General features: G+C 35.9%; 1 protein-coding gene across 1 annotated transcript in view; it reads right to left on the bottom strand.

Annotated features, from left to right (window-relative positions):
* Window positions 1-25816, bottom strand: part of XPR1 (xenotropic and polytropic retrovirus receptor 1) — a 257077-nt gene that overhangs the window by 88463 nt on the left and 142798 nt on the right. Inside the window, exon 3 of the mRNA XM_049868482.1 lies at window positions 9097-9198. Coding sequence (XP_049724439.1) covers window positions 9097-9198 — 102 coding nt within the window. The remainder of the gene's footprint in view (window positions 1-9096; window positions 9199-25816) is intronic.

Genomic DNA, 25816 nt, shown 5'->3' with positions numbered 1-25816 from the left:
TTCAACATTTTGTTGCAGGTCCTAGTTAGAGCAATTAGGCTAGATAAAGAAATGAAGGGCATCCAGATTGGCAAGGAACAAGTAAAAGTATCTCTATTTGCAGATGACATGATCTTATACACAGAAAACCCTAAGGAATCCTCCAGAAAACTACTGAAACTAATAGAAGCGTTCAGCAGAGTATCGGGATACAAGAGAAACATAAAAAATCAGTTGGATTCCTCTACACCAACAAAAAAGAACATCGAAGAGGAAATCACCAAATCAATGCCATTTAGAGTAGCCCCTAAGAACATAAAATAAAATAAAATAAAATCTATTTTTTTAAAAAATACTTAGGAATAAATCTTACCAGAGATGTAAAAGACTTATACAAAGAAAACTACAGTACACTTCTCCAAGAAACCAAAAAAGACTTACATAAGTGGAAAAACATACCTTGCTCGTGGATAGGAAGACTTAACATCATAAAAATGTCTATTCTACCACAAGCGATCTATACGTTTAATGCAATTCTGATCCAAATCCCAACGACATTCTTCAATGAGATGGAGAAACAAATCAACAACTTCATATGGAAGGGAAAGAGGCCCTGGATAAATAAGGTATTACTGAAAAAGAAAAACAAAGTGGGAGGCCTTACTTTACCTGATTTTAGAACCTATTATATCGCCACACTAGTCAAAACAGCCTGGTACTGGTACAACAACAGATACATAGACCAGTGGAACAGAATTGAGAATCCAGATGTAAATCCATCCACATACGAGCAGTTGCTATTTGACAAAGGCCCCAAAACAGCTGAATGGGGAAAAGACAGTGTTTTTAACAAATGGTGCTGGCATAACTGGATATCCATCTGCAAAAAAATGAAACAAGACCCATACCTCACTCCATGCACAAAAACTAACTCAAAATGGATCAAAGACCTAAATATAAAATCTAAAATGATAAAGATCATGGAAGAAAAAATAGGGATAACGTTAGGAGCCCTAATACATGGCTAATACAGAACATTATTAAGAATGCAGAAGAAAAACTAGTTAACTGGGAGCTCCTAAAAGTCAAACACCTATTCTCATCCAAAGACTTCACCAGAAGAGTAAAAAGAGTTACCTACAGACTAGGAAAAAGTTTTTAGCTATGACATTTCTGATCAGTGCCTGATCTCTAAAATCTACATGATACTGCAAAAACTCCACTACAAAAAGACAAATAACCCTATTAAAAAATGGGCAAAAGATAGGAATAGACACTTCACTGAAGAAGATATTCAGGTAGCTAACAGATACATGAGGAAATGTTCACAATCATCAGTCATTACAGAAATGAAGATCGAAACTATGATGAGATTTCACCTCACTCCAACAAGGCTGGCATTAACCCAAAAAACACAAAATAATAAATGTTGGTGAGGCTGTGGAGAGATTGGAACACTTATACACTGCTGGTGGGAATGTCAAATGGTACAACCACTTTGGAAATTGATTTGGCACTTCCTTAAAAAGCTAGAAATATAATTACCCAGCAATCCCACTCCTTGGAATGTATCCTAGAGAAATAAGAGCCTTTACATGAACAGATATATGCACACCATGTTTATTGCAGCACTGTTTACAATAGGAAAAAGATGGAAACAACCAAAGTGCCCATCAACGGAAGAATGGAGAAATAAACTATGGTATAGTCACACAATGGAATACTACTCATCAATAAAGAACAGTGAGGAATCTGTGAAACATTTCATAACATGGAGGAACCTGGAAGGCATTATGCTGAGTGAAATTAGTTGCAAAAGGACAAATATTGTATAAAACCACTATTATAAGAACTTGAGAAATAGTTTAAACTGAGAAGAAATCATTTTTTTGTGGTTACAAGAGGAGGGTGGGAGGGAGGGAGGGAAGGTGGGAGAGGGGTATTCACTAATTAGATAGTAGATAAGAACTACTTTAGGTGAAGGAAAAGACAACACACAATACAGGGGAGGTCAGCACAACTGGACTAAACCAAAAGCAAAGAAGTTTTCTGAATAAACTGAACGCTTCGAATGCCAGTGTAGCAGGGACAGGGGTTTGGGGCCATGATTTCAGGGGAATTCTAAGTCAACTGGCATAATAAAATCTATTAAGAAAACATTCTGCATCCAACTTTGAAGAGTGGCATCTGGGGTCTTAAACGCTAGCAAGCAGCCATCTAAGATGCATCAATTGGTCTCAATCCACCTGGATCAAAGGAGAATGAAGAACACCAAGGACACAAGGTAATTATGAGACCATGAGACAAATAGAGGCACATGAACCAGAGACTACATCATCCTGAGACCAGAAGAACTAGATGGTGCCCAGCTACAACTGATGGCTGCCCTGACAGGGAACACAACAGAGAACCCCTGAGGGAGCAGGAGAGCGGTGGGATGTGGACCCCAAATACTCATAAAAAGACCAGACTTAATGGTCTGACTAAGACTGGAAGGACCCCGGTGGTCATGGTCCCCAGACCTTCTGTTGGCCCAGGACAGGAACCATTCCCAAAGCCAACTGTTCAGACATTTATTGGACTGGACAATGGGTTGGAGAGGGATGCTGGTGAGGAGTGAGCTCCTTGGATCAGGTGGACACTTGAGACCATGTTGGCATCTCCTACCTGGAGGGGAGGTGAGAGTGTAGAGGGGGTTAGAAGCTGGCGAAATGGACTCAAAAAGAGAGAGTGGAGGGACAGAGCGGGCTGTCTCATTAGGGGGAGAGCAATTGGGAGTATGTAGCAAGGTGTACATAAGTTTTTATGTGAGAGACTGATTTGATTTGTAAACTTTCACTTAAAGCACAATAAGAAGTATAAAAAGAAAAAAAAAAAGTAAGCAAGCAAGACTGGCTGCTTTAATTTCACTTCCCTCACTCCTCTTCCTAATCTTTTAATAGCTCTTAGTAACAGATTCTATTGTAATGACCTTAAGAGAGTCATGATGTAGGAAAAAATGCTAAGACAAAGGGAATTTTAAACGATATTACAGATGTACGATCACCCTAATGAAACATATATCTAATCTATGCTTTAACACACACACGAGCTAAGAGCAAAACCAGCCATTAAGTTGTAATTTAGATATACTAGATATCTACATCATTTGTAAAAAAAGAATATTTAGCATTTCAGTGAAAGAGATAGTTATGTTTCATTCTACACACATAGATGATTAAACATTTAATATAACTACTAAATGGTATAACATTATACATTGCCTCCAATTCTTTTTGAGCAAAACAATATAAATCAATAATGGATAAAGAAAAATAAACATATAGCAAGAAACTGTATAACAGGATTGTAAGAATAAGTATAATAGGAATAGTTCTGAGTAACTATCCAATTGGTCTTGCATTTATACTAAGCTTGACAACATTTTATAGTCAAGAAATAAATCTATTTCTATCATCATGATCTTCCTACTTATAAAATGCCATGGCAATTTATTTCTTCCCTGCCTTCCCCTCTCCTCTCCGCTCCCCTTCCTCGTTGCTTTTGGTAAAGAAAGGAAAAGCACATAACACTGCTGCAAGTTCCCAACATAACTGAAGCCATAAAATCAGGGGAGAATAGGAAAAAAAAGAAATTACCTAGAAAGAAAGGAAAAGCACTTGGGTATTTAAAACATTCCAACCAATAAAAAGGCCCTGCCTGTTTTAATTGTGGACTATTAAAAGAAACAGATATAGCCTAAGATTTTTTTTTGAAATGTAGGCACATAACACAAATACCATTTAGAAGCTAAGTATTTTGCAGGGAGAGAGAAGGCAACTGGGTTAGGAAAAGAGAAAAATGATGTAACATGAAGTTATCATTATCTCTCAGTGGAAAAGGACATAACTGGTCAACACAGAAAAGGTTTGTAACACTATTGCCTTTAGGATTGATACTGTTTTTAGCGCTAGAAGAGATCTGCAAGATTTCTACTTGAGTGATTAGCAACAATTCCACTAAAAAGGATTTTTCTTTTATTAAAATTCCCCTCTCCTCCCATGGTCTCCAAACACTACAAGGTTTTACCTATAAATCTAAAGAAATAAATATTTGTTTGCCCATTTCTTGTTAACTCAAATTATACAATAAAAAAGAAAGAACAATAAAATAACTTATGTCAGGTTTTCTGAAATATTGAAAATAGCTTGACTCCTCACATAATGGAACCCTAGAGGATCGGGAATCAATTTGCTCATTTTACAAGCAAGTACACCAAGGCTTAGGAAATTAAATAATGTATTTATGGTTGAAAAATCCAAAATATAATTAGTATGAAAAAAATGACCAAATTTTAGAGGCATTTGTTCTAGGTTGTATTTGCTTGTTTGTTTGGCTTTTTTGTTGTAATAGGCACAATAATATAGCATAGCATTTTGTTTGGGGTATTTAAAAGGCTTTAGTCAAGGCTGTATCTCACTCAAAAACTGAAGGATTATGGATTCTTATTTTCAGTTCCAACCTGTCCTTAACTACCCTCTGTTCGCTAACCGTTAAACAATCTGTGAGATGTAGGCGGGTGGAGGTGGGTTTATGACTGAACACACCCCTGTATTATTTTAGCTTTTCATGTGTCCCAGTGTCTGAGGATTGCACTCTACCAGACAATCTGCTTTGGAGAAGCCTAAATAAGGAGAAAAATGATACTGTCTAGGACAAGTGCCAAATTCTATTTCTGTCCATCATGTCTTCATATTACCCATTACTTCCTGACCTGGCAAAAAATCATTCTGGAGACTATCAATTTAAACCTACTCTGTGATGGCATCAAGAGACGTTGCCCAATGGCCCTGACAATATACACAGAGAAAGGCAAGTTATCAAATCATTGTTGTTTGTTGCTGTTGATTTCAACTCTTGGCAACCTCTTCTGTATACAGTAGAACTGCTCCATAGGGTTTTCAAGGCTGTGACCTTTCAGAAGCAGATCGCCAGGCTTGTCTTCTGAGGTGCCTATGGGAGGGTTTGAACCACCAACCTTTTAGCTAGCAGCGGAGCACTTAACCTGTCTGCACCACCCAGGCACTCTTCATTAAATCATATAAATCATAGCCCCCCAGTTTTCAATTAATAGCAAGCCTAAAATTATGTCTGAAAAGTGACTAAGACACATATTCTAAAACACTATTTTTCAAAGTGATAGTTGCAACCCAATACTGGGTCAGGAAATCAATTTAGTAGACTGTAACAGCACTCAAAAAAAACAGAAATGGAAAAACACAGCAAATAGAGTATATTACAAGTAGTATTAGCACTGTTTGATGAAAATATTTCTCAATTATTTAAATATACGGCATATCTAGTTAAGTGCTATGGCTGCTAACCTAAAGGCTGGCGGTTCAAATCCACCAGGTGCTCCTTGGAAACTCTATGGGGCAGTTCTACTCTATCCTGTAGGGTCGCTATGAGTCGGAATCGACTCGACGGCAACGGGTTGGGTACACTCATATAGATATGTACAAACATACATGAAATACACATCTGTACATGTGTACTGGGTCATAATGTATATATATATATATATTTTTTTACTGTAAATCAAATCATAAAAAGTATGTACCTACTACTAAGAGCATATATATTTTTTTCTTTGTAAACCAGAAAGCATTACCTATTCTTTGTGATCTAAATCCATTTAGAGTTGGACTTAAAGAACATCCCCCCAAAAATCATAGTATAAGAAAAATACTAATAAACTTGATCTTATAATTTTATTTACTGCCCAAGATCATATCCAATAGGCTTTTCTCATTCTAAATACCCTTTTCCACTGCAAAATACCCTCCTCTTTTAGCGTCCTCCTCTTCTTTCTACATGGTTGCCCTCTCCTTCTTTGTCTGCACTGCTGGTTCTTCTTTATCCTAATTGTGGAAATTATCTTTGCCCTTGGAACATTGCAATTCCTTCTCTACATTTCACTCTTGTAGAAAACCTATCCATTTGCATGGTTTTGAATAATCTTTCTATGTTGTCTTTGCCTTTAGGTGCTAGTAATCTAGGGAAACAAAACAAAACAAAAGACCCAAACCCGTTGCTGTTGAGTCACTTCTGACTCATAGCGACCCTATAGGACAGAGTGGAACTGCTCCATAGAGTCTCCAAGGAGTGCCTGGTGGATTCAAACTGCTGACCTTCTGGTTAGCAGCCGTAGCTTTTAACCACTACGCCACCAGGGCTTTTGATCTAGGCGAAAGGACCTCCATATGTGCCATGCCCTTTCATGGCTCCGTGCCTTTGCATAAACTGTTCTCTAGAAGTCCAGCCATAAGGGGAAGATGAGGGGGAGGATATAGAGTCAAGAAATTTGCTTGTTTGTTTATTTTTTTGTCTGAAGGGAGAGACTTGCTAAGGAGACTGAACCAATAAGAAGAGAAGTTAAAGATACATTTATTCAGTAAATCTTAGAGAAAATAATTACTGAAGAACCTGAAAGTGAATCACTAGTTGTAAATATTTGCTATGGACTGAAGAGGGATACCTTGTCCACAAAGATTGGGGGGAAACAAATAAAGATGAGAATAGGTATGGTTTTTTTGGGGGCGGGGGCAGAGATTTACATAAGTATTACACATCAACAGGAGTTGATGGTCTTCATTTTTATTTGTAAAGCAGAGGGTACAATGAGTATAATGAGGAAGATGAAAGGATTAGAGAATTGAGGAGAGTGGTATAAGGCTTAAGAAAGCATTGTGGACAAGGAAAAGGGTGCTGATTAAAACCCACAGATAGCTATGAGGGCATAGTTGAGTACACAATGAATTTATAGTAGTTCCAATTTGTGCTGTTGTATCTTTTTTTTCTAGTTGTCCTAAGTAGCCCTGAAGGTAGGCATTAAGAAGGTAAAAAAACTGGACTGATCCATGACTGGACTTTTGCTGGGCAGAAGCAATATAAGGCAATGAGGATAAACTGAAAACACAAAGGGACGAAGTGGTTTAAATGGCTGATGGAAAAGGAAGTAAATCTGGGAAGGCATGATAGGCTGAAATAAAATGAAGAAATCAAGGCACTTGAGCTCTGTGAGATGGAAAAGAGATGTTAAAGACTAGGAGAGTAAAAAGCTTAAAGGCCGGGAGATGTGGCCATATTTTAGAACTTAATACTTTAGAGGAGAGCAGTTCTGGGTGATGGATATGGCCATGGCAGTATGTGCCCAAAGAGGAGTGGAACTGAAAATGGGTTGTCTCACATGGGCACTGAAGTCACGCAGGGTGATACAAAAATTAGGGTGGAGATTTAGACTGGGAGGCAGGTGTTTAAGTTCTAAATGAGCAACAAAGAGGTCAGTAGTTGCAAACAGGAATGGCAGAGAGTAGCATGCTATATTGCATACTGATGCTTAGAAGAAGATCCATTTTTAAGGAATATGTAAAAATACTGATTTGGAAAGAAGAACGATGAGCTAAGAGAAAGCTGGACTCAGCCTCTTGTCTTCTAGCAGCTTTTTCTTACTGCCTGTTTTCCCTCCCTTACATGTCCTATATCCCACTGTGTCAAAAAAGAGAATTATCAGCTTCCACTTGAGAGGTCTGCAGAGAAAGGAAACATAAATAAGATATTTCTAGAATCTGGGGACAAGTTAGGAAAAAAAAATCAAAGTCTAAAAAAGAAGCTAGTAAAGTCCTTATAAAACTATTTGCCCTTAGACTAACCCACACTTACATTTGGTTTATGATTATGCTAATAATAAGATTACGGTATTTCCAAAGTCTTCACCAAAGATGAGGATATATTCTCATTTATCACTGCTGACAGAATAAAAAATTAAAATCTCCTTTAATTTAATAACCATTTATTAATAGTAGGAATGTAATTTGCATATCACATATTACCGAGAAAAAAAAATAAAAGGGAAAATATATAGAATACTTTTATTTTTTTGATATCAAATATAAAAATGTATAGGGTAGGAATTTTTGTTTATCCATTACTTCTCAAGGCATAGATATATTACAACGGATAAGTATTCCAGTCATTCAGTTGTAAATTCAATATTGTAACAGGGATTATGGGTAAGTTTTTTTCCAAGTCTGGATGAAATATTCCTCTGAATCTAACTTGCCTATTCTAGGTATTTCATATCTGTCCTTCTGTGATTGACTAATTTCACTCAGCATGTTTTCAAGGTTCATCCATGTTGTAGCACGTATCAAGACTTCATTTTTCTTTATGGCAGAGTAATACTTTGCATGTATGTATCACATTTTGGTTTTCCATTTGTCTGTTGATGGACATTTAGGTTGTTTCCATCTTCTGGTTATTATGAATAGTGCTGCAACGAACACTGATGTACATGTGTCTTTTTGTGTTTCTGCTTTCAAGTCTTTTGGGTATATGACCAGGAATGGAAGATTTTGAAGGAAATCTTGATGCTGAAGGCAGCGCTCTAGAGCAGTGTTTCCAAAATTATTCATAATGAAGATTTATCAATAAAAATTTTGAACAAGTATCTCTAATACATTTATTTATAAATTATTGACATGTGCTGTTTTATTAATATATAGTTATAAAATACAACATATATATGTATGTGTGTGTAAATATATATACACATATATATAAAAAGAAAAAACTCAAAAAAGTCAGACATAAATCAACAGAAGTTACAACATTTTCTTCTCGTACTCCAGTGCCATCTTGTAGATACCATTCTGGAATGCTCTAGAGAAATACGACATGAGTGCTCCAGGCTGTGGAGAGGCATAAAACTGACGTAATTGATAGGCTATATAATTCAGCTCTGAATAAGATGATGAAATCAAGATTCTGACTCTTTAAAGCTTTGGCTGGGCCATGGATTGTGAAGCTCTATCAAGGTACTGCTTCACAAAGAGGTGCAGAAATCCTTGGAACTGCAAGAGAATCTAGGCAATGACCACCACATAAGACTCAAACATTGAGGTACCAGATATGTTACTACCCCAGCTTAAGAACATATCCCTTAAATGCAGTACAGCAAGAAAAACATGCCTCAATTAAAAAAATGTTGACCAGAAGTTTAAATGATGCATGGTAGAATTTCTCCTTCCCTAAGCACAGAAATTGTCTCTTTTATGTTATACCAAAAAGACTACTCACCTGAATAAAATGTGTTGATTTTGGCAAGTTCCTTTTCACAGGTTTGGAAAAATTTTTCTTCAAACTTGGCAAAATACCTCTTTACTGTGTCCTCATCTGTAACTGAAACGCAAAGAAAACAATGCTTAAATTTAATGTCCAAAGGCCAATTAAGAAAATCAGAGAAATCAAAATTAAAGTTACTACTTTCTTAATCTTCAAAATGACAACAACTATACATGTACTTCTCTGAAAAAGGAACTATGAACCAAATGAAGAAAAGACTAATCAAAGGCCTCTTCACAGTAACACAAACCACTCTTTATTATTATTATTTTAAATAATTATTATTGTGCTTTAAGTGAAAGTTTACAAATCAAGTCAGTCTCTCACATATAAACTTATATACACCTTACTACATACTCCCATTTACTCTCCCCCTAATGAGTCAGCCTGCTCCCTCCGTTCATGACTATTTTGCCAGTTTCTAACCCTCTCTACCCTCCCATCTCCTCTCCAGACAGGAGATGCCAACACAGTCTCAAGTGTCCACCTGATGCAAGTAGCTTACTCCTCATCAGCATCTCTCTCCAACCCACTGTCCAGTCCAATCCATGTCTGATGAATTGGCTTCGGGAATGGTTCCTGTCCTGGGCCAACAGAAGGTTTGGGGACCATGACCGCTGGGGTCTTTCTAGTCTCAGTCAGACCATTAAGTCTGGTCTTTTTATGAGAATTTGGGGTCTGCATCCCACTGTTCTCCTGCTCCCTCAGGGGTTCTCTGTTGTGTTCCCTGTCAGGGCAGTCACTGGTTGTGGCTGGGCACCATCTAGTTCCTCTGGTCTCAGGATGATGTAGTCTCTAGTTCATGTGGCCCTTTCTGTCTCTTGTCACCCTCCTTTTTTTTGAGTTGTTCCTCCCCACTGCCCTCTCTGGTTACAGACTGTTCTTTAACTGAATGAGACTCTAAATCTCTACTATAGTAAATTTAAAATAATTTATTATGGGTATTGCATTCTCATGTGTAAAATAAAAGTGACGTGAATGAGACAATCTCTTAGATCTCCATGATCTCCAAAATTCTAAGATTTTATAATAAACGGTAAATAATTGGTAGAGAAAATAAGCATTCTATTACTCCAGAAGAGGAAGACACAACTGTAGAGGTGACCAAGAAACAAGCTGTTGGGAGTTGAGCTGAGTTCAGGGAAGAAAAAAACTGCAACAGCTAAAGTATGAAGATAAGAATGTAAAAATTTTTCTGCAAAAACTTATTGTTCCATGTTAAATTGCTATTTACTCATTTTTTTCTTCAGCTGCACCAGACACAGAGAAAGAAGAATGGACTGATGGGTATAAACTAGATAATGCAAACCTTCAGGAGGCTGGGTAGGTAACGTAAAGGAATTGAGCGAATTAATGACTGTACAAGTGTAGTGATAAAAGGCAACTGGTACCTTTAGGATAAGGAGTCATGTAGACTAGAGAAAATGGGACAACACATGTCTGTCTAGTTAGTTACTGCCATGTGGTAATATGGGGTCTATGATGTCAAAAGAAACCATAAATGCAGGTATTTTTAAAACACCGTTTTTCAATTAGTATATGTCTCTGTAGACTCAATTCACTTTGTAAGTTCTCTCATATAGCATAACGGTCTACTTAACCCCTAAGTACAGATATATGTAGCTTCAGGAACTCTCAAGCATAAAAAGGGATGTTTCTTGCCCAAGTGAGATCTGCCTAGACTCTAAAGATGCTAATCACAATATATTAATTATTCTATTTCTGGCAGACAAAGCTTGAAATGTCTAGAAAGAGTGTAGGTGCCTCTCCATCACTCAGATGGCCCAGATCTTAGTGCAATGCCAGAAATTCTTAATATAGCTGCCTAGAAATAAGAGAAATAGTATTTCCCCTAGTCTGCAATACACACACACACACACATTCTCTCTGTCTCATAGCAGCAGAGATAATTTAAAGAAAAACAAAAGCTAAAAATAAGAAAAATGGGCAAAGTATCTAAATAGACATTTCACCAAAAAAGATATACAAATGGCCGACAAGCACATAAAAAGACACTCAATGTCATTAGTCATCTGGGAGATGTAAATCAAAACCATAATGAAATATCACTCCACTCCCACTAGGATGGCTAAAATTAAAAACTAACGAACAAAAAAAAACAAATGTTGGCTAGGATGTAGAAAAAAGGAAACTCATCTATTACTGGTAGGAATGCAAAATGATATAACCACTCTGGAAAACAGTATGGCAGTTATTCAAAAAGTTAAATATAAAGCTATTACATGAACCAGCAATTCTACTCTTAGGTATATATGGAAGAGACTTGAAAGCAGCAATGCAAACAGACATATGTACACCAATATTCATTTCAGTGCTGTTCACAAAAGCAAAAAGGTAGAAACAACTTAAATGTCCTTCAACAGATGAACAGATAAACAAAATGTGGTCTGTACATACAATGGAATATTATTCTACCACAAAGAGAAATGAAATCTGATACATGTTACAATATGGATGAACCTTGAAAACATTATGCTGAGTAAAATCAGTCAATCATAGAAGTACAAATACTGTATGTTTCACTAATATGAAGTATCTAGAATAGGCAAAGGTATAGAAATTAGAGTTTAATAGTGGTTACCAGGGGCTGGAGGGACAGGGAAAGGGAGGAATCACTGTTTAGGTAGCACACAGTTTTTGTTTACGGGGATGGGAAATTTGGCAATGGATACTGGTTGCACAATATGATTGATGTAATAAGTTTTACTGAATTTTACACATGAAAAATGTTGAATTTACAAATGTGGTGTTCTTTATATTCTTACAACAAAAAATTTTTTAAAAGCAGATTGAATCTATTCATTTAATTTAGATAACACAAATATAAAAAAATGAACACTGCACAAAAGCTTAACTTCTGTTTGTACATGCCTTCTTCCCTATTTCATATACCTTTAGATAATATAGTATAGTACGTTCTATTGACTGTGCAGTACAGAAGATATGGCCACTTAAAGCTCCTCACATAACCTCAGCAATTTAGGTATAATAAACGCTATAGCTGTCCAAGGCCACTGAGATGATTTTCTAAAGCATAAAGCAGGTCATGACTTCTTTTTTTAAAGCTGACCTTGAGTTTAGAAGTTCCATGGCAACAGAAGCTGCTCTTATAACAGCATCTTGCTGTACCTGATTTAAAATAGGAAGAGTCTACTAATTACCTGCATTTTTTCAGTTTTATTCTTTATTGTGCTAGTAGCAATGAAAACCCAAAACAAAAAATGGGCTTGGCCATATATACTTAGCTTCCCTATTAACAGACACCTTTCACTGACATGCTAAAACAAAATCCATCGCCATCGAGTCGATTCCGACTCATAGCGACCCTATACCACAAAGTAGAACTGCCCCATAGTTTCCAAAGACCATCTGGTGGATTAGAACTGCCGATCTTTTGGTTAGCAGAATGGTGGAAATAGAACAAGTTGTTCAGTGAAGTAATTTAAACATAGCTACTATTTCAAAATAATTTTACCATATATTAATATACAGAAATTATATATTCAGTGATATAAACTATTTAGAATATTACCAAGAACCTGGAAACAAATCTACGCCTCTGAGAAACTAAAGCATATTTAATAAACTCTGTACAATAAAGTATGCACATTCTACCTACGAATCAATCTCCCATGAATTTTTCGTTTCTTCGCTTTAAAGCCTCTTTTACCTTAATATACCAGGAGTCTGCTATCTAATTTTCTACTTCACATATAACTCAATAGCCATAAATTAGTAAAGGGCAGAATAAGGTTATAGCAACAGTAAGAACAGCTAACAAAGAGGGAAGAGGAAAAAAAACAGGAAATATAGCTGAAAAAAATAAATGAAGGACAATGTTCTTGTCCTCTTACACTACCTTTTTTAAATCTAAAGGTAGTGTAATTAGTTTACACTACCTTTAGATTTAAAAAAGGTAGTGTAAACTAATTAGAAGTAGAGTTAGAAAAACACAACGAAAAGAACAGAATAGCAAGTCCAAAAACAGATGTGCACATACACAGAGATACAGGTTAAAATAAAGAAGGCATTTTAGATCATTGAGAAAAGAATGGATTACACAACAAATAGGGCTGGGCCAATTGGCAAATTATTGAGAATAAACTCCAGATGGCGTTAAAGAAACAATATTATAAAATACCAGAATAAAACATGACATTTTAATTACTCTACATGGGGAAGGCTTTCCTAAACACTATACAAAACATAAAAGCCATAAAAGCATTCTCATAAAATGAAAAATTTCCATCCCACAAGACACCACCAACAAAATTAAAACAAACAGACAGGGAAATATATTTGCAACATTTAAAGTAAAAGATTCATGCACAAAATAGTTTAAAAATTCTTACAATATTAAAATGATATTAAGAAAAACGGGCAAATTTAGGCAATTCATAAGAAAAAGAAATACAAATGGAACAATGAGTAAATGAAAGGATGCTCAACTATTCTGCATACAATTTTAAAATAATGAAATATAATTTTCAATATCACATTGGAAAATATTTTAAAATAGTGGTATCATTCTGGCAATGGTGAGAATAAATGAACATGCTTCCTGTTGGTGAGAATGTAAATTTGTAAAGGCTTTCAGGAAGACAATTTGACAGCTATCAAAATTTTCAATGGGCTCCCTGTGATTTAACAATCCTACGTGTAGGAAATATATTCTAAAAGAATCTCTCTCTGCACAATGAATTTACTTACAAGGATGTTCATGTACCATTATTTTTAAAAGTGATAAAGAAAACAAACTGATTTCCAACAAAAGGGGAGTGGTTAAATAAATTATGATAATGTTATATATACTATTTAGCCATTTAAAAAATGACACAGACACATACTGGCATGGATGAAAAATCTCTAAGATACTGCTGAGAAAAAAAAATAAGTCATAGAATACACACAGCATAATCCCATTTCTGAAAAAAGTACATAAATATTCATATATACATTTATAGATCAAACTGTTAATTGTGATTATTTCCTTCAAAAGGGGAGGAGGTATGAGAGGGATTCTCACACTTTGCTTTCTACACTTTTTGTACTGTTTAATTCAATTACAACAAAAAGGTATTCATAAAAGATAAATGAAGGATTATACTGTATAAAGAATATTATTAACTAGAATGAAAAAATATGTCACATCCAAGTCTTTAAATTATACTTAGTAAAAACTAACTACTATAAAAAAAAGCTAGTTAAAAAGAGTATCTGTATTCGAATTTAGAGATACATAGAGTGATGAAGTCTTTCACTCTGATTGTGAATAACTGGAAAAATGCTGATTTGCAGAACGTCATCTTCTGTTATAAGACACGTCCTGTAAACTGCCTGCTGGATGATTATAAATCAGTAACCCTGAACTGGAGAATCAGAGAATCTCAGCTTTCAGAACTCCATTAGCCTAATTCCCTTATTTTATAAGTGACGAAATTGTGGTAAAGAGAGCCTAGATGATTTCCTTGTTTTTTTCCTATAGTAATAGACTCACTGTATTTTCTCATTATAAGATAAAGAACAGCTACGTATTAACTATGTGAAAGTGATTACTATGTATTACATGGGCTTAACATGTCCTGAATTCAATAATTAGTTACAAACAACTAAGCCTAGTTCAAAGAAAGCCAGCATAAACAAGTACAAATCTTAGTAAAATGTATCATCAACTAAAAGAAGACAAAAGGAGTGAAAAAAAAAAAATCCATAATTAGTGAAGAATGACTCGGAAAACACTGCTGTAGCGATCCCTTTGCTCTGAGTTTAAATAAATATTCATTCAGTCAGATGAACTGAAAAAAGTGAGCAGGAAAGGGAGGGGAGACATTGGTTTCTGTGTCAACTCTATTATGGTCTTATCCCTACCTCACATATGTGGATGACAGACAATTTCTTTCTCATCCACCCCCAACATTACAAAGTTAATAGAAAATGGCTCTAAGAGTGCTAATCAAGATAAAATAGTCCTACTGCATAGCAATCACCATTGAACGCTTTTTACAGCTACTTTCAAGAATATTTTTATACCATAAATGTCATCTTAATTTCTCATGCAATCTTTGGGTTAGAATACAAACGCTATCTCTCTCAAAATGCAATTCTTTAAATCCACTACTACATAACTCCTTCAAATCTCGTAGATGTTACTTTCAAATTTTTATTACTAGTCTCAATTTTCTTAATTGATTCTCTTTTATCTTTCTATGTACAGGTTCCACATGAGCACAATTAAATGTCCTGGTATCCCCATTCTTCTCAATGTTATCCACAATTTGTTATGATTCACAGAGTTGAATGCCTCTGCGTAGTCAATAAAACAGAGGTAAACATCTTTCTGGTATTCTCTGCTTTTGGCCAAGATCCATCCACATCAGCAATGATATCCCTCATTCCATGTTATGTTCTGAATACGACTTGAATTTCTGGCAGTTATTGTCGATGTACTGCTGCGACCGTTCAGCAAAATTTTACTTGTCTGTGGTACTAATGATACTGTTTGAACAAAACAAGGGGTTGACTGCATGGTTTAAAATCAGAAAAGGTGTGCATCTGGGTTGTAAACTTTCACCATACTGAATCCGTATGCTGAGCAAATAATCCGAGAAGCCAGATTATATGAAGAACACAGCATCAAGAATGGAAAAAGACTCATTAACAACCTGTGATATGTAGATGACACAAGCTTGCTTGCTGAAAGCAATGAAGGCTTGAAGCACTTACTGATGAAGAACAGAGACTACAGCCTTCAGTGTGGATTACACCTTAACGTAAAGCAAATAAAAATCCTCACAACTGGACCTATAAGCAACATCATGATAAATGAAGAAAAGACTGAAGTAGTCAAGGATTTCATTTTACTTGGATCCACAACCAATGCCCACGGAAGCAGCAGTCAAGAAATCAAACGTATTGCATTGTGCAAATCTGCTGCAAAAGACCTCTTTAAAGTGTTAAAAAGCAAAGATGTCACTTTGATGACTACAGCGTTCCTGACCCAAGCCAGGGTATTTTCAATCATCTCATACACATGTGAACGCTGGACAACGAATAAGGAAAACCGAAGAATTGACACCTTTATATTATGGTGTTGGAGACTAATATCAAATATACCATGGACTTCCAGAAGAATGAACAAATCTGTCTTAGAAGAAGTACAGCCAGAATGCTCCTTAGACGCAAGGATGGCGAGACTTCTTCTCAAGTACTTTGGACGTGTGATCAGGAGAGATCTGTCCCTGGAGAAGGATATCATGCTTGGTAAAGTACAGAGTCAGCAAAAGAGAGGGAGACCCTCAGTGAGATGGACTGACACAGTGGCTGCAACAGTGGGCTCAAGTGTAGCAATGATTGTGAGGATGGTGCAGGACCAGGCAGTGGTTCATTCTTTTGTGCGTAGAGTGGCTATGAGTCAAAATCGACTCAACGGCACCCAAGAACGACAACGGTAACTTTTATCTTTATAGATCCTACCCCCAACAAAATGCCTGGTACACAGTATGTGCTCCATACATTATTTTTCTGAAATGAAATTGTTGACACAATGTTAAAAAACTAAAATCATAAACTTCTTTGAAGAAAACATAGGGGTAAGTCTTCAGAACCTGAATTTAACAATGGATCCTTAGATATGACATCAAAAGCACAAGCAAAAAAAAGATAAGTTGGGCTTCATCAAAACTAACAAATTTTGTGCTTCAAAAGATACTTTCAAGAAAGTGAAAAAAAAAAAAAACCCACAAAATGGGAGAAAACATTTGCAAATTATATATCTGATAAGAGCTCTCACCACAATGAAAAACGACCCATTTAAAATATGTGCAAAGGATTTGAATAGACATTTCTCCAAAGAAAATATGCAAATAGCCGGTAAGTATATAAAAAAATGTTTAACTTTATTTAACATTAAGTAGATGCATATCAAAACTATGAGATGCCACTTCATACCCACTAGGTTCGCTGTTATTAAAAAAATCAGAAAATAACAAGTTTTGGTGAGGATGTGTTGAAATTAGAACCTTCATACACTGCTGGTGGGAATGTAAAATGGTGCAGCTGCTTTGAAAAAGTCTGGTAATTCCCCCAAAATGTAAACAAAGAGTCACCATGTGATCCAGCAATTTCACTTCCAGGCATATACCCAAAAGAACTGAAAATACATGTTCACATAAAAACTTGCACATCAATGATCATAGCAGCCATTATTCATAACAGCCAAAAGTGGAAACAACCCAAAAGTCTATCAGCTGATGAATGAACAAAATGTAGTATATTCAGGCAAAGGACTATTACTCAGCCATGAAAAGGAATGCAGCCAGTCCATGCTACAACATGGATGAACCTCTGAAACATTATGCTAAGTGAAACCCTGGTGATGTAGTGGTTAGGTGTTATAGCTGCTAAACAAAAGGATGGCAGTATGAGTCCACCAGGTGCTCCTTGGAAATTCTATGCGGCAGTTCTACCCTGTCCTATAGGGTTGCTATGAGTCGGAATCGACTTGATGGCAACAGTTTTTAAGTGAAAGAAGCCAGACACAAAAGGTCACATATTGTATGATTCCATTTATATGAAATATTCAGAATAGGCAAATCCATAGAGACAGAAAAGAGATTAGTGATGGCCAGGGGCTGCAAAATGGGGATGATGGGGGATGACCGCCCATGGCTACAGGGTTTCTTTTTGGGGTATGTTGAAAATGTTCTGGAATTAGATAGTGATGATGGTTGCATAACCTTGTGAACATACTAAAAGCCACGGAATCGCACACTTCAAAAAGGTGAATTTTGTGGCACATGGTCAATTGTATCTCAATAAAAAAGATTTTTTAAACTCCGCATTTAAACCTGTAACAGAAACATCTGATAAATTACAGTATTCATTTATTTATTCAACAAATAATTATTGTACTTATTTAATCTGAGACTTGAACCTAAAGAAAAGAAAGAACAAGGTCAACATGGTTTCAAATAGAAGAAACAGCAAAAAACAAACCAAAACAAAACAAAAGCTGGCATGCCTGAGGAGCTGCGAGAGGCCCACTATGTGACCAACAGCAAGCAGTGAGGTGGAGGAGGCAGGCAAAGGCCTTTTCAGCAGGGAGGCCGCGCTCAGGGGTTTGAATTTTATTCTACGTGCAATGGAAGAGTGCCGAAGGATTTTTAAGGAGGAGTCTAAATAGCAGAATTAGTTTCAGCTTTATTAAATGATAACTTAAAACAGCATTTTCCAGGAAATTAGGTATGCAGAAGAAGGAAATGAAGAAGAGTTCCATCCTCAAGTAACTAGAGGAAATATCAACATAAAGAGTTAAACTGTTTCCTTTAAGGCAGTGATTCTCAAATACGGACAATTTTGCCTTCTAGGGGATATTTGGCAATGTCTGGAGACATTTTTGGTTGTCACAACTGGGAGGGTGTTACTGGAGTCTAGTGGGTAGATGCCAGGGATCCTGCTAAACAGTCTGCAATGCCCAGAACAAGCTCCCCACATCCCCCACAAGACTATCCTGTCCAAAATCTCAACAGTGCCAAAGCGGAGAAACTGCGTTAAGGCAAATCTGCTAATACGCACCGTTACTTTAACAGAAGAGGACTTTGTATACTGCATTTCCTGAAGTTCTCTCTAAGAATACGAGCCTTCCAGGGAGAGTAGGGAGAGAAAATTGGGGGGAAGCAGGGGAACGTGAAAGGGAGTGAAGAGTATCTATATAAAATCTCCAGTAGCAGTATTCTGGGCAACATCACTTTGAGAAGTGCTAGCTTTAGTATTATCTCCACCACCTCTTTATGGTTTTATTATATTCCATACACAATAATTTCTATGACATCTCAGTTTCTCTTACTCATAAAAAAGAGAGCTGATGAATAAAAATTAAATGTGACCAAGCTCCATCAAATATAGGAAGAATGTTTAGCACTATTGGTTTCATGCTTTTACGAAGAGGTGTGTGTGTGTGTTGATGTTTGTTTTTAAGAGTGTCATTTATAAACTGGGAATAACTAACTTGAAACTTTTTTTTCCCAGACGCTAGTTCATCAACAGATGGGTCGATGAATTATATAAATCATATGGCAAAGAAGATTTAAAGATATAAATGTGACTCTAAAATCATTGGTGTAGTAGAAAGAGAACTACATTGAGAGTCACTCATTTAACAAATGCTGTGTCCCTCCTATGCACCAGGCATAGTGGCAGGTGCTAGAAATACCTCCTAAGCAAAATACTTAACTCTGCCCTCACAGAGACTACAGTCTGAGAAAACGGACTTTAATAAAATAATCACAAGTATACAAGCTGTAATATGGTTATGAAAAAAAGTAAAGATCAAAAATCCAGCAGCAGAACCTCAACTAGTCTGCAAGGACTCGGGGGAAGGGAGGTATGGGAGTCTAAGGATAAGCAGATATTCATTACAAGCCGCAGAACATTGCAAGCAGCGAGAACAGCATATAACAAGATTCCATTGACAGAAAGGGGCATGGTACATTTGAGGAACTGAAGAGAAGGCCTGAGTGACTAGAGTCCGGGGAGTAAGGAGAAGAGTGGTAGAAGTTAAGGCTAAGAGAGACAGACAGGGGCCTGACCAGGTTCGGCCTTGCAGAATAAACAACTACCCTTTTTCCTAAGACCAATGAGACTTCTTTGAAGAATTTTAAACTGAGGGATGGTGTGATTAGATACGCTTTTTACCTGAGGGGATATGGAGAGGCCAATTAGATGTAGCACAGTAGATATCAAGTGAAAACTCATGGTAGCCTAAACTAGTGTGAGAAAAAAGGCACTGGAAACAGAAAAGTGGGGAAATTCAAGAGATATTTTGGAAGTAAGATCAATAGGCTCTGGTGACAGATTGGATATGGTTCTGTTGCTGTATTAGCTTGAGCAAGTGACAAATTAGCTTTCCATTTTCTGTTTGAAAAATGAGGGCATTAGAATAGGCAATCTCTAAGTCCTCTCCTAGCTCCTAATTTCATATTCCATAATTAAAGCTACTAAAAAAAAAGCTACTAATTTCTATAAAACAACTCCAAATCCAACTAGGCTTAAGCTGTTCTAAACAGTTATCTGATCTGAGCCTATCTCGAGGTTTCATCATTTGAGGCTTAACTAAATGTACTTTTAAAATACACTTGGTAGAAAAAAAAGTAATAACAAGAGTCCTGATGGCACAAAGGTTAAAGCTCTTGGTTGCTAACCGAAAGGTTGGCAGTCTGAACCCACAGCTGCTCCGTGGGAGAAAGATGGGGCAGTCTGCTTCTCTAAAGATTACAGCCTTGGAAACCCTATGGGGCAAGTTCTACTCTGTCCTACAGGGTTGCTATGAGTTAGAATCAATTTGATGGCACATAACAATAGAAGAAGAAAAAAAAAATTTTAATTCACATTAGTGACATGTAATTGAGATGAAATTAATCTCACTGGCCCTACAAAAGCTCTGATATAATCTTAACTATCACCCTGATGAATATTTACCTAAAGTCTGCTAGGCAAAACATACCAATAAATGAAATAATAATTCAAATAAGAACAAAATTCAATAGTAAAGGAAGTGGTATACACCAGTGGTTTTCCAATGTTTTTGGTCTTGTAACCTCTAATCTATCAGATGGATTGATACAGTGGCTGCGACAATGGGCTCAAGCATAAAAAAAAGACTGTGAGGAGGGCGCAGGACCAGGCAGTGTTTTGTTCTGTTGTACGCTGGGTCGCTATGAGTCGGAACTGACTCGACAGCACCTAACAACAACCTCTAAAGGAATTTTGAAAAACTATCTTGCATATTTTTAAGTTACAGTAAAAGATTTTGAACATACAGAAAAAAGTTGTAAACAATGTAATTTCTGGTACATTGTAATTATCCACCTTTAAAAATAAAATGACACTTTAAATATACATAGCTAATGGAATTTAAATCTCACAGTAATTTGAAAACCAGCATCAGTCATTATAAAATACACACTCGAGCTCTTCTTTAGCTGTTAGAAATTTTATATAATTTCATTTTCTTCTTGAACTTTATTTCCATTCCACTTACACTACAGGATTTTATCCTACTATGTTTCTATGCTTGAAAGTCATTTATTGATAAACTTATCATACTTCCTAGCTATTAAATATGTACATAAATTAAAATTTAAAAACAAAACCTTTCCTAGCCACAAAGCTTTAAATATTAAAGTTTCTTCTGGATTGAACTATCATTACAAATATTAGAACACACTGCATCATACTAACATAAATATGTAATAAACTTTAATAAATATTAAACATAAAAAGTAAAATTTTATTGGAAATTTGAAAATGACTCTCATATTTAAATGAATAGAACTTTTCCCCTCCAATTAGTTCATATAAAAAACCAGCTGCATTAGTTCATATATCCATAAATATTACATTATTTGCTAGAATATTACAAATATTATAGAATGATACAACTGAGAATCATTTCTATCCCTATTTTTCATTCTTATAGAAAAAACTTTGTTCACATAAATAAGTATAAATCAGAAGGAAGTTTTTCTAGTGATGTCAATTCTTTGAACTCCTTTCAAGTATTTTCTAAAAATCACAGTAATTTATTATAAAAAATTAGTTTTAATAATATATAAGCTGACAATTTAAGTCATCCTTCAATTTCATTGAAAGCAAAGAATTGGAAACAATCTCACTTGTAAAAGGGTTTGTTACCAAGATAATCACTTTCTCAACACTCCACAAATTATTTCAAACTATTCCTTTGTTTGGGGCAAGAAAAGCAATGCATATTAATAAAATTCAGAAGTCTTTCTTTTATAAAATCAGGGAAAGGCAATTTGAAAGGCTACTCCTTGACTGTAGGCAATTTCTCAGGCAGATCAATTTTAGGAATCAGTATATATGAAAGATCTGGAAATTGATTCCCTTAAGGCTACCTCAGCCTGCATGTTTTTTGGGAAAGTCTTCCATGTATCTCCGTTTGAAGACAGATATTTGTATAAGTCCCAAAAGAGACGTTTTCTTATTTAAAAAGTAAGAAAAAGGGCTCTTTTTAAAGCACTGTTCTTCATTAACAAGGCAAAATTAACATTGATCTGTATATATATGACGTTTTCAAGAGAATTATCTTTTACTGAAGTACTTTCACTTGGAAATTCTGTTAGCTTAATTACTTTACATATCTGAAGGTGTATGCAAATATTTAAAGCCATTTTCTCAATCTTATCTATCTAGTTAGAACTCTGGTGGCACACTGGTTAAGAGCTTGGCTGCTAACCAAAAGGTAGGCAGTTTGAATCCACCAGCTGCTCCTTGGAAACCCTATGGGGCAGTTCTACTCTGTCCTGGTTGCTATGAGTCAGAATCAACTCAACAGCAATGGGATTTTAGCTGAATTATTACTAATCATAGCTTTTTCACTCCTGAACAGTAACAGGATATACATATATATGATTAGAGTTATAAACAAAGGAAATATAAAATATCTGATAATGATTCAAGATGGCTAGTACTAGCTTAACTGAATCGCCAGTCTTCTTGTTGCATGATGAATATAAGAATGAACCATAAGAATTATAACCACTTTGGTTATTTATTTCAGGTAAAAAAAAGTATAGTTGTACAACTACCTCATTTCTCTCTGAAGTGGCAGGCATGTAGCTAAAGACAGAACACATTAATGATGAACATTAACACATCAGTATTTCAGTCAGATGTAAAGAGACCCTACCAATGACTGAGAGAAAACTGACAAAATGTATTACAGAATCACACTGAGAAAGATGAGAGAACAAAAGAGAAGTATATAAAACAATAAAAGTAAGGAAATGAACAATTGGCTACTAAAATGCTATTTTAAAAAAGCTTATTGATTTTATATATTTAAATAAACAGGTGGTAGTCTCCATTTCCTTGAAGAAAAGAGTCTATTCAATTAAATTCAAAACCTTAACTCATTACTGACCTAAAATTAGTTTGGCTTTAATTGTTATTGTTGCTGTTTGTCACTGAGTTGATTCTAACTTATGGAGACTCTGTCTGTGTTACAGTAGAACTGTGCTCCGTAGGGTCCTCAATGGTGGTTATTTTTGGAACCAGACAGCCAGGTCTTTCTTCTGAGGCACCTCTGGGTGGACTCGAACTGCCCACCTTTTTGGTTAGCAGCCAACTGCATTAGCGTTTATACCACCCAATGACTCATAAGTCATTTCTTTCTCTAAGATGTTCCTTCAAAGAAAATGTCATCTCAAAACCTCTGCATAAGTCCATGAGATACAAATAGGTACAAAGAAAATTTTGCAAAAAAAATTTTTTTAGTCTAATAATGAAGGATTATGCTATACATAGTTTTCCATTGTGAAAAAGAAGAAATAAAAGGACTATAATTACTCTGCTTAAAACACTTTAATAACTCTCGATTGTTCTTACAATAATGGTCGAACTCTATCTCACAGCAAAGTATTTTAAGAGCTGGCTGCTATTTCTTTCTAGCTTCAATCACTGTACCTCAAACTCCGGTTATCCTGAGTCACTTTCAATTCCCTAAACCAGCCATCCTTTCCTTATCGCTAGTCCTTAACAAATTCTGTTCTTCGGCACAACATCTTGTCCCTGACATCTCTTCTCTCAACCCCAACATGCATATTCATATTATCTCCCTACTTCTCTGACATGTATCCTCTTAAATAACACTTTTACGAGACATTGCTGACCAAAATTGCTCTGAGTATACGTAATACATTAAATTACTATTTACGAGTCTATCTTATGAGACTATAAGCATCAAAGAAGCACCAAGTAAATTTCAGGCACAAAATAAAAGAAGGTTAATAGGGAACTGTATCTTGGGGAGTCTGGGAAGGACAGGGCTCCAATGAACCTTGTGTGTTGAACCGGAATCAGAGGCATCAGTGTGTACTCGTGGTTGTTATATATATACAGATAGATAGATATAGATATAGGTATATGTGTATGCAAGGGTTAACACACGCGCGCGCACACACGTTTCCGAGCTTAGTCAGCCGACAGTCTAGGAACTATGATACTCTAGTAGCAATGAGCACGCCTAACACGCAGCATGGTTTCTTAATACCATTCTCCAATAAAAGGAGTTAGGGCTCCTTAGAGAAGAGGCTGATTCCAGAGCTGGGACAGGGGGAGCAAAAATAGAAGATGAGCCCAGAATATCTTATAATACCAGAAAATAAATAATTCTTGAAAAATGATGGGGCATGCTAAAACGACATAGGAGCCCATCTGAGGAAGCTCTCAATGGCAAAACTAGGACAATCTGAGCAACAAAATAAATAATGATAGCATATAATAAAAAAAAAATCAGGAACAAAATAAAAACAGAAACTTAAGAGATACTGTACAAAATAACTGATCAGTATGCATCAAATTGTCAAAGTCATGATTGGAGAATTGCCACAGATTGAAGGAGACTAAAGAGATACAACTCAATGCAATGTGGGATCCTGATACAGACAGAAAAGGATATTCGGGAAAAAAAACTGGTAAAATTCTAACCAGGCCTGTAGTTTAATTAACAGTATTGCAGCAACATGTTAATTTTCAGGTTTGGTAATTGTACTATGGTTAAGTAAGTTGTTACGTTAGGAAAAGCTGGGTGAAGAGCACGCATGAATTTTCTGTATTATTCTTGCAACTTTTCTGTAAGCTTAACATTATTTCAAAATAAAAAATTAAAACAGATTACTTCAAACATCTAGGGTTTGAAGGCAAACAAACTTTAAAAATAAAAAAACAATTTGAACCTTCTCAAGAGAATCATTTAGTTGTAATACCCTTCCCCCAAATTACTTAATTTATAAAAGTCTAATAATTCTTAAGTATCAACGTTTTATACTCAATAACAACTATTTTTTAAATGTCTACTATGTGCCATGCATTGTGCTAGTGGCTAGGAATATAGTGCTCAGGAAGGCAAACACAGTCCTCTCTCCTCTAAGAGAAAATAGATATTAAATAAGTAATCAGAAGAGCAGTATATATAATAAAAAGAAAAGCACAGGATGCTAGGGGAGTATGACAACAGGCACTAACCCAGCATAAAGAGGTCAAGGAAGTCTTCCTGAGGAAGTGACACCAGCTGAGATATAAAGGTGGAACTGAGGGATGTGGGTCAAGAAGAGGTAATAGCATGGGGAGGGCTGAAAAGCATGGCTGACTTGAGGAAGAGTCCAATACTACTGAACCATATTCAGTAAAAGGGAAAGTAACGTAAAATGAGGCTGCAGAGAGAGGCAGGGCCCAGATTGAAGACTGGTTAAAGATTGTAAACAGGGGATTAATATGGTCCGATGCACATTTTAACAAGAGTATTTTAAATTGAAGGTGAAGAGACTGAGATTTTGTTTCTGGAATAGATACTCTGAGAAACCTTCACAGAATACCTGAAAATACCAGATAAAAATTAAAAAACACCTCTTTAATTGCGCAGCCAAAAGATAGTAAGGAAAGTATCTTCGGAGGTCAAAAACCTAAGAGAAAACACAAATCTGGAGAGGTAACTGGGCACTAAGGCAAAATCCTGCCCTAAACACATCTGTACAGATACATTCCCTAATGAAGCAATAAAACCAAAAAAATTAAGCAGTATTTACATATAAACATGTTTAATAAGCTCAAAACCAAGACAATTACTTAAAAGAAT

The sequence above is a fragment of the Elephas maximus genome, chromosome 24 (genome assembly GCF_024166365.1).
Source record: "Elephas maximus indicus isolate mEleMax1 chromosome 24, mEleMax1 primary haplotype, whole genome shotgun sequence".
Lineage (NCBI taxonomy): Eukaryota > Metazoa > Chordata > Mammalia > Proboscidea > Elephantidae > Elephas > Elephas maximus.
Note: the sequence above shows the minus strand (reverse complement) of the source record. Positions and strands in the feature narration are given on the sequence as shown.